At 41.7% G+C, this 10,336-nt stretch overlaps 1 protein-coding gene and 1 long non-coding RNA gene across 6 annotated transcripts in view; one reads left to right on the top strand and one right to left on the bottom strand.

Moving 5' to 3' along the window:
* The window catches only part of LOC112160343 (A-kinase anchor protein 13), a 145,348-nt gene that overhangs the window by 20,327 nt on the left and 114,685 nt on the right, over positions 1–10,336 (bottom strand). For all 4 annotated transcript variants that reach the window (XM_036211357.1, XM_024294791.2, XM_024294790.2 and 1 more), the window contains 9 exons: positions 8,122–8,269; positions 6,997–7,064; positions 6,839–6,905; positions 5,682–5,832; positions 5,252–5,364; positions 5,005–5,151; positions 4,089–4,345; positions 3,887–4,012; positions 2,384–2,501 (listed from right to left, as the gene is read on the bottom strand). In XM_036211357.1, the coding sequence (XP_036067250.1) occupies positions 2,384–2,501; positions 3,887–4,012; positions 4,089–4,345; positions 5,005–5,151; positions 5,252–5,364; positions 5,682–5,832; positions 6,839–6,905; positions 6,997–7,064; positions 8,122–8,269 (1,195 nt within the window). The remainder of the gene's footprint in view (positions 1–2,383; positions 2,502–3,886; positions 4,013–4,088; positions 4,346–5,004; positions 5,152–5,251; positions 5,365–5,681; positions 5,833–6,838; positions 6,906–6,996; positions 7,065–8,121; positions 8,270–10,336) is intronic.
* Positions 5,722–10,336, top strand: part of LOC118598604 — an 8,399-nt gene continuing 3,784 nt past the window's right edge. For both annotated transcript variants that reach the window (XR_004947645.1, XR_004947646.1), the window contains exon 1: positions 5,722–5,856. This is a non-coding gene — a long non-coding RNA (uncharacterized LOC118598604). The remainder of the gene's footprint in view (positions 5,857–10,336) is intronic.

Here is a 10,336-nt window from a genome sequence, read left to right on the forward strand (position 1 = left end):
AGCGATTTTCTTGTGAAAATCCTGATGCGGCCCGGCCTCAACTAGATTCTGTCTCCAGCGGCCCCCGGCTGATTTGAGTTTGAGACCCATACTGTAGATAGTATGTCTCCTTTGGTAGTTTCTCTTGATATTAAATCCTTGAAAACATCTACAGTCTGCTGAAACATCAGGCAGCCACAGCTGTTTCATAAATGAGCCACTTGTCTTGGAAGCAGAGGCTCACTGTCAACTTTTCTATTTTATTTACATTTTAGAAATCAGCTAAAAAGTTGACACCAAAGGGTCCTGTGTTGCTACAGGTTTATGACGGCTTAAAATTAATTAGCAAAGAAATTGTAGTTTATAGAAAATGCTGGTGGCCACATATTAATGATTTTATGAAAGAATTATAGTAAACTCAAACTCGCTGCACGAGCTGGACTGTGGACATGCATAGATTCACATAAACTTCTTTAGAATGAATTTTAACGTCAGTTTTCCAAATATACTTAAAAGTTAAAAGAAAAATATATACAAAATACTGATGTCACAAGAACATTTCCTACAAACATTCACAATTTAACCAGAAAAGTGACAACTGCAACAGATCCTGAACAAATGGACCCTTGAGTCAAAGCAGGGACGTTTTAGAAAAAATATATATTCTTCCTAAAATACATTTATTTACATGAATGCAGATACTTTTAAAAAACTTAGAATAAAAATTAGAAGACATTTTGTTTTGGTATCCCAAATGCACACATTTTCATGCAAATATCTAAAAAAAACAAACTGTTTTACAGCCCAAATTCCATAAAGCATCACTGGTTACCATGGCAACAGACACTCCCACATCTAACTCAACATTTAGTGAGATTGCTGATTAAATGTTCCGTCACATTTTCAGGAGAGGATGCCCCGATGGGGAACTTGGCCCACAAACTAAAATCATTCTTATCATTTCTATTCTACCTTAGAAAAAAAGAACAGGATATATTAATTGTAGACATCTGTTTTGTGAGATAAGTTACTTTTCTTGCTTTTCTATCCGTTTACATATGTGAATATTGTATTTGATTATATATATGACAGGAAAAAGGGGCAGATGTTTAAGTTAGTTTATTTCGTACAAAAGAAATGCAATTTTAGAATTAATAAGAAAAAGTAAAGATTTATACCACGCTTGAATGCTTTCATAAACAGGTTCTGATGCATGTTTATTGTTGTGGCCGTGTCTCCTACAGTGGAAACGTCGACTTGACTGAACAGTTTCTGGGTCACTTTGGAGGCTTCAATCTAATGTGTTTGATTCAAACGTTTTTTTTTTTACTTTTATGTTTTTGAAAAAACAAAGCGAAATAAATGTTACCTTAAAAACAACTTTTTTTTAATTTATTTTATATCTTAACTGATAAATAATTTGGATAGCTAAAGCCTGTATTACTCTGTAAACAGAACAATAAAGTGGAAACGTAAAAGTCAGTAAATATTCATAAAATTGTGGCTGTTTTGTAATTTTGGGTCCAAATTGATGAAAATTCACTAAAGGGAAAACTGATGTAATGCTGGCTTTCTACAGAAGCTCTGATGCATTGATTAAAAAAAACAAAATGACAGCAGAGAAAAGCACACTGAGCGTTTGAAGGTCCAGTAAATGAGTAAATGACACACTTCTGATCCTTTCTGCAAATGTGAGATTCTCCTTCTGAGCTTCAACGCCTCAAATCAGCAAAACATTTCACCCAACTCAGTGTTTAGTGTTTGTCTCTTTAGGAGAGTTGGCAGGAAAGAGTTTTCTGGAAGTACACTGGGGATTAAGTCCCTCATCCCACATGGATCCGTAAAGAGGCTCCTGGGAAGGATTACAGAGAAGGTGCGCTACAGGAAGCCAGCTGATGAGAGCAGCTTCAAATCAGATATAAATACGCTGTGAAATATTTCAGCTTCTTAAATTCTGCTTAATCTTTTATTCTTAAAAAAACACCTTTTCCAGCTCCTGTAAATAGATGAAGTGGTGTGTGAGAGAACATCTGCCTTTGAGGAAGCTTCCAGGAACACTGAGAGAAAGTCGGCTTTTTGGAGGGTTTGGCGTGTTTTTCACCAGAATCATTTCAAATCGTGATGATCTGAAACTTTTATGACTGAGATTTTAAAACATTTAAGTTGGTTTGGTGACGATAAATCATTAAAAAAAACCTTAAACCCCTTTGCGGTGATGAATTGTCCTCAAGGGGCTTCATGGTTTCATTCTACCTTCCTGCCTTTATTTTTTAAACGACTCAGCTTTTGTACTTAGCTGAAGCTGAAACTACTGATTCTGCAGATATACCTTTGTGCCGTCCACATGTGCCCCAAAGCTGTGAGGTCACACTGTGAGCGTAGAGGAAAAACAGAGAAGGCCAACCTTTGGTGTGCTGCAGCATCCTCTGAATCAGCACAGGGTACTTCGTGATCCTCTGGGTCACCAGCAAGATGCATTCTGGGATGCCGAGCCTCCGCACAATACTGCTGCTCATCTTTTTCTGGAAGAAGACGAACAAAAGGTGGATCAGAGAAACGTGGCCACACAACAGGTTGAGTGAGCAGCTGGGAAACCGAACTTCAGACGATCAAAACTCAGTGAATCGGTTAAATAAACAAGATGTGTAAAAGCTTTTTCGGTACAAATTATAAATTAAAAACTTTTGCAAAAATAGATGAAATTATTCTTTTTTAGAGAAAAACTTCAGACTTCTAGTAGAGTATTTATCAGTAATTATAAGCTTGAAATATAAATCGCTGATCATAAAAGGAATAAAATAAATATTAGATTTTGATCGAGTCTGAGGGGGTATTCAGACTGTTGGTTCAGACCATTCAGACTGTTGGTTCAGACCGAGTCCACTTTGTTCTGGATTGAGTCCGGAAGCGAACTTTCCCGTTTCCAACCACGACTTGTAAATAAAAGAAGGGCAGGAATTAGGGGGGGTGGGGCAAAGTTAAAAAGAGAAAGATAAAGGTGATCCGGTTTGCCAGGATTTTAACTTTTTCAAAGTTTTTATTTTGCTGATCAATTTTGAGCCTATATGAAGGTCAGGTTCAACGCCATCCAGCAGGGGGTGTTCACACCGGACCAGCATGGACAAGCAGGGAGAGAATTCTTCTTCTTCTGTTTTTTTACTTATTACCCGCTCTCATCCGCCACCTACAACAGATAGAGGCTCAGAGCGAGAATTCAGAGGTGCAAATCTTGGTCCACGCTTTTTATTTTCCCAACTCTGCTCCTATAAACATCCGTCTTGGCAAAAGAAAAAAAAAGGGAATTATTAGCTTCTCCTCGGATTTTTAAACCGTTCTGAAAGGACGCTACTGACACGTTACTACCAAATCCAAGTCCCTGATTGGTCAAAGCTCAGCATTATTGGGATTTTATTGGGATTGGGTCGACGCGGCCGGTGTGAACGCTCCTTCAGCCAATCTCTTCTGCTTTCCAGGTTAGTGATGTTTTCCTTACACACCAGGAATCTGAAGACTTCCCGCATGCACGTCATACATGCATTTGTAGCCTTAAGCTTTAAAGTCTTTCACCATAAATTTGGTCTTTATTGCGCCCAAAATTGATCAGTTTCTCAGTACCGTGAAGCCTTTAAGGAGACACGTTTTCATGTTCTGCTAAGTAAAACATTAGGAAAGGAACTGTGTGTACTTTTATTTGATGACGGAACCACACGACCAAACAGAAGCGTGTGGGGGGGGGGGAGAATCAGATCAAAGTAGAGCAAAAAGCACTCCAGAGATTATCTGTTAGAACTCGATTCAACATCTCCGAAAGCATAAATCCTCATGAAAAAAGATATTTTTGACCAAAGTACACTGAGGGAGATATGTGAGTGAAAGCAGGCCTGCCGGAGTACAAATACATGCTTACTTTGATAAAGGCTTTGAAGCGTCTGTCTTTGGTCAGGAGGTCTTTGTAGAGGCTTACAGCTTCATTGTGGCGACTGCAAAATTTCCCATAAACCTTCTTCATACTTTCACCGTTTGATCCTGAGAACTACAAGAGGACGTGACTAATGTTAAAATGGGACAGAAAAAACGAAAAGTTTCACTTCTATCTGAGCAGCTCAGACCTGATTGATCAGGATGTCTCCTATCCTGTTGATGACGAAGCTTCCCTCCAAGCTCCCCCCATCCAGTTGGCTCTCCTTTTTGCGCTCTACGAGGCGCAGGAGGTGCTGCGTGTGGAGCTCCAGGAGTTCGTCCAGGACAGGGAAGAGCTTCTCCATCGTCAGCTGCTCCAGCTGCACCTCCTTCTGCAGGCCTTTGCTGTACACCTCCGACATGATGCGCAGAGTTCGTATGTGGTGCATCTCCGTCTGCATCAGTTCTGCAGACGCAGAGCAAACACTTCATGTTCAAGCTGCTCCTCAAAGAGGAAGCTTAGACTTTCCATCAGGGGTGTGTGAGGGCCAGGATTTATTTATTTTTTATTCATTTTTACAGGAAAAACAAATATAATACATTAAAACATCACAAGGCATGCCATTTTTATACAATCCACATGAAAACAAATCCGTTTTTCAGAAAAATATCAACACTGTTAAACCATTAACCTGTACATGGATCAGTTCTAGTCTTCGGCATTTTCTCTGATAAACGACTTCGTGTTGCTGCGGATGTCCAGAGCTCAGTGAACGCACCACGCAGAAGCCCCTGGGTTCCGTCCATCAACTTCTTTTTTGGGGTTTTTTAGGGAAATTAATTAAGGCATTTAAAGAGTGTAGATCCACTAATAAATAAAAAATAGACTAAAAAACAATGTTTTGGGATTGTTTACTTGTACTGTTTTTATTAACCACAAAATAAAGTGACTTAAATCAGGTAAAAATCAGGTAGAGAGGTTTTAAATTATCCTTTTATAACGAGAAAAAAAATAAAATAAAGTAGGACAGGTGGTTTTCAGCTACCTCAAATTTTTTGTTTTGCACCATTTTTTTATGCTTTATAAATGAAATTAACTGATTTTAAAAACGGCTAAGCATTTACCATAGATGACATCCTGTCTCTTGACCAGCTCCTTATCCAGCTGCTGCAGGTACTGCTGCTCCACCCCCAAACTCCAGGAGTCCGCCTCCAGCTCTTTGGCCTCGGCGTCGAACTCCCCCATCAGCTGCCCGTCCATCATCTCCGTTCCTGAACCAGCAGCACACATTTTACTGCCGTGTCTCACACGCTGGCAGAATGAAACCGTTCCAGCGTGAACAGGCGAGAGCAGTATTTTGTCTGCGCCGACCTTCGTCTGTGAGGGACTCCATGGACTCCGTCACCTGGTTGGTTCTGTTGAGCGAGTCGGTGGACTGAGAGAGGTACCGCAGACTTTTGATGGGCATCTCGTCAAACACCGGGCTGCAAGGAAGGGTTGTTAAAGTCAGAACAGGAATGAGAAAAAGACTTTTTAGCTTCTAAACTAAAAAAAAAAACGTATGTAAAGAAAAACAAATAGTCTTAGCAGCTATTCTTAGAAGAACTTTGCATTAAACTGCACTCAAGTTCACCCAGCATTGTTTCACCTGCTCCTGGTTCACAACCATTTGAATAAAGAAATACTTAGAAATGGAAATTTGAGTCAACATTTTCTTAATATGTCACAAGAACATGTTAAAAACTCTATTTTCCTCATTGAATCGCTCAACCAGAATCAGTTCCTAAAGTCCTCTTCTCACCCAGCAATGTTGCTTATGGAGAGACTCTTGGAGAGGTTGTTTCCCTGGAACGTCATGATGCTGGTGTGCCTCCGTGCCGTCGGGATCATCAGGGAGGAAGTCTCGTCGGGGGAAAGGATGGCGGACCAGGGGCGCTCGCGTGTCCCCCCGGCTGCACCAGAGACATCAGTTACAGGTAAGGCTGACAAATTTACCTCAAAATGATGCTTAATCGTAATTTCAGGAGCAAATAATTTTATGAATATAAGTACAAGTGAAATGTCTCTAGAATGTGTGTTTTTCCACTGAAAAACTCATTCCTGTTGTGATCTATTAGTACCTAAGTGTTCGTAAAAAATGCAGACAAAAAATGATTTTTAAATGACATCTTTATGTCGTTCTCCTGTTGGGAACGTTTGCGTGATGCTCAACAAACACAGGATTATCAGAGGATGGTGGAAACACGATCGTAAGTCTTTACAAAGATGGAGAGTCCAGATTGAGAGGATGTCACATTAATCCTTTGGAAACGTAGCAGCACACGGCGAGCGCAGACAGGGGCTCCAGTCAGACTTGGCTCGGATGTTACCGGTGGAAACCTTTTTTAAATTTTATTTTAAAGCCAGTTTGCTGTTTGGCCCACAACGACCGACTTAATTTTGTTTCCGGGATGCCTGACGGATACTGCACGAGGGTAAAAGCTCGTCTGGCTTTGACCACTGCGGTCCAAAAGGATCATTTTACAGGTTTCAGCTGCTTTTTGAAGATGGTGCCACTAAAGACGCTAGAAACAAAAGAAATGCGACATAAATGTGGTTTGTTCTCTGAGGAGATTGTGTCATATCAATGTTTCTGTAGCTCTTTATGAGGCATTTCATTGATTTACAATCCTTTACAACTGCCGTCAAATGAGCCGCCGTTCACATTTCCACGGTCACATTGAAGCTCCGTGGAGTCCGGTTTTCCAGAGTTCTCAGTTTGATTGACAGCGATTTAAAGGAGAAATACTTGGAAATGAAAAAAAACTACATTATTTCTTATTACATTTGTTCTCTTTCATAAGAAAAATCCCACTCATAAAAACTCAAAAAACATGATTTCCATCGGAGGGAGACTTTAAAACTGCTGGTTTGCAGATGGGTTGGGGGATTTTTGGCCTCACAAAACTGGAAACTTACATTTGTTCCTCATTGTAACTGCAGGCAAAGTGCTTGAATCTGGAACGGTAAACTGCTGTTTGGGCAGCTGGACAGAAAAACAGAGAATAGAAGAAATAAATGAAAACGATACCAGAAAAAAACAGTCCACCGGTGGGGCGGGCGTGACAGCTGCTTACCTTCATCTTCACCTTGGCGCAGACCGGCAGGCTGTCCCTGCAGCCCTTGTGGACGGAAGCATTGCAGTCTGGAAAAAACAAAGAGCAGTGAATGCTGGGAGTTTTGGAAGGTGGTGTTGGGGCCAGTGAGGGGGTGCGTGGAGGGGTGGGGGCTAGAAAATCCTGACTGGTTTTCATGGCCGGCCAGGAAAACTCCAGCAGACCACTAATGAAAGCCAGACTGGGGCGGGACGCGTGATGCAATCGAGGGGCAACACAGCTCGCCGGTGAAGTGGAAAAACGGATCGAGCCCGGAGTGACGCATGAACATTTACGCTGCTCTGCGTGGGAAAAGTTACGCTCCTTCCCAAGTCACCGTCGGTAAACAAAAGTCATAAATGCGAGAGCGATTTCGGTTTTCGACCTGTGAGCAAAAAGGAAAAGACTCCAAGCTCAAACAGGAAGTGCAGAGAATAGGAAGATCTGGAGCAGATTTCACTTGTTTTTAGTTTTCTACTTGGAGTTAAACCAGCAACCTCTTTGTAACTGCCATGATTTCCACTCCTGGAGTTCCACAGACACCTCCGCTCAAAAGTAACTCGGCATGAGACGCATAAAACATCTAAGATCTCTTTCTTTTTTGCACTTCTAACCAACTCCAGCAAATCTGACTCCCAGGATTTGCTGTGCATCTGCAGAGTGGACATCTGTGAGCAGAAAAAGAGCTGCTTCTCGTTTGTGCCGAGGATCCGCGGGAGTTTGTGGCGAAACTCATTTCTCCTTTTTTGCGTTTTCTCCCTGGAGGAGGAGTCCCACCTAAAGACTTGAGCAATATCCTCTTTATAGAGCTGCTGCTTCAAACAGAAACTGCTTCGAAAAAGCGCTCTGTCGGCATTACAGCCGACTGTTTAAGTCTCTGTGCTTCAGGAAGCCTCGCAGCTTCACTGCGGTAACGATGCAGCCTCGGGCAGAAACACAAATCTGCCCATATTACCATCAACGAAACAATTGTTTCCTCCGAATGAAATGACGTGTGTAACAAACCTTTACAGTAAATTGACCTGCTGCTCAGAATGACTCATGAAACATGACTCTGATGTGCGGTTAGATTAGAAACCAAGAAAACAAAAGGAACAAAACACTTACAAGAGCAAAATAAAGCATCCTTGTTGGTGACAGACTTGTTGCACTGGAAGCATTGTGCCGTCTGGCTGGAGGGCGTGAAAAGATGGCCGTTCAAAGTCTTCTTGTCCTTCTCCTTGCCCTCCTTGTCTTTTTTATCTCGATCTTTGTCCTGCGTGGAAAAAAATGCAGCGTCAAAAACATGAAGAATTCTGCCGATTGTGATGACAGGGTGGAATTACACCCAAAGTTAACAAGAAAGTTTGAACAAATTCAGGATAAAAGTAAGGTTTTAGTTCGACCTGTACGGGTTTTTGGGCTGGTCCTTGAGCACACTTATCATTTGAACTGCACTTACGAAGTTTGGGAGGTTTAAAAAGTAAAAATATCTGTACGATGTGCCTGCGCCTCGCCGAATTAAGTGTTGTATTAGTGTTCACTACAACCTGTCGCTGGCATACGTGGTTTCCCAGCCAGCAAGGCCAAGTGGGCCCCAGTTGGGCAGAAGATGTGGCCCTGATTGGGTTTGTCCGCAGTTTCTGTGGTGATCTCACCTGTGTTTGCTCACTTTGACTGAAGAAGGGACTCAGTGGGTTAGTTCGCTATGCTAGCCACCCGGTGGACAGCGAAGTGTGCTAGCAGGCTCTTCTGTAGCAAGCTATGTAGCTCCGCTGTAGCATGCTAGCAAGCTCCACTGTATCAAGCTAGCAGGCTCTGCTGTAGCAAACTCCTCTGCATTGAGCTAGTGAACTCTGCAATAGCATGCTAGCGAGCTCCACTGTAGGATGCTAGCGGGCTCCTCTGTAGCAAGCTAGCGAGCTCTGCTAAAGCAAGCTAGCGAGCTCCTCCGTAGCAAGCTAGCGAGCTCTACTGAAGCATGCTAGCGGGCTCCTCTGTAGCAAGCTAGCAAGCTCCACTAAACCAAGCTAGCGAGCTCCTCTGTAGCGAGCTCCGCTGTATTGAGCTATTAAGCTCCTCTAAACCAAGCTAGCGAGCTCTGCAGTAGCGAGGCGGCTACAGGCGGCTGGCTGGCGTAGCGAGCCAGCCAACTGAGTATCACCTTAAGCCAATGTGGGCAAACATAGGTGGGGCCCACATTTTCTGCCCACGGTTAGAGCCCATTTAGCGTTGTTGGCTAGGTTATCATCTTAATATTTTGTGCACCCATAAGGGCAGTTATGACTAGCGCTTAAGAAGCAGAGATAGTGTGGATAGACATGGAGACTCAAACTCAAATCCTCTTTTCTCCAATGGAGTTTAGGGTTCTGTTACACTGTAATATTCCAGCTGACTTCATTGATTTGCTCGTCTTTCACACTGAACCTATGAGAGATAATCAAACCCCCAGAAACTTTGTTTTCCCTCCAACAGCTGCTAGCTTGACATGTGCACGACTTAAAACGATCACTGACCAGGAGGGACAAAGACACGATCAATCTTTTTAATAGATGATCACAACAGTTCATTCATCTAAACAAATTTGATCACAAAGCAGAGAACAAGTCCCAACCTTTTTTTGTCACTTCATGTTTTCCCTTCAAAAACCGTTTAAACTTCTTGATTTCTCAGATTTGCATGGTGGCATTTGTGTTTCACTTCCCAAAGTTCAGAGCACAGACGCTATTTTCTCTGTGTTCACTCTACATCTGCATATAGAAACAATTATATGACATTAAAACGGAAGCACTTCTGATTATTAAACGGAAAAGATATGAAAGTTTACCAAGAAACCACAAGGGGGCTTACTGCATTAATAGGTTGGTCTCTTTGACTGAACATTAGAACTGGACAGAGTGAGTGTGATGTCACTCATAGAAAATGGTTTACTTCCAGTTCCAACCAAATAAAATCAATTTGGTTGCTATGTTTTCGTAGTATAGACAATGGCTGTGACAAAATTCCTTCCCTAATTTTGAACTACTAAAAAACGATATCGCGTGGAACTATAGTGCCCTGGATTTCAGACACCGTGCTCACGAAACGACGAATATAACGTCAGAGATTTCACAAAGTAAAAACTTAAAAAATTCAACCATTTTACGACAACTATTTACTGACTTAACGTTGATGTTTATTAGAAATACATTTATCTACATTTTTTTGCCAAAAATTGGTCAAACACAATGCATTGTGGTCTATGCTTCTAAATCTAGTGAGCATTGATGCATACTGGTTTTTCTGGGAATTCTGGGAAATTTCACTTAATTTTGGAATTGTAGATTCATACAATTCTAAAAAA

The sequence above is a fragment of the Oryzias melastigma genome, linkage group LG3 (genome assembly GCF_002922805.2).
Source record: "Oryzias melastigma strain HK-1 linkage group LG3, ASM292280v2, whole genome shotgun sequence".
NCBI classification, from domain to species: Eukaryota; Metazoa; Chordata; class Actinopteri; order Beloniformes; family Adrianichthyidae; genus Oryzias; species Oryzias melastigma.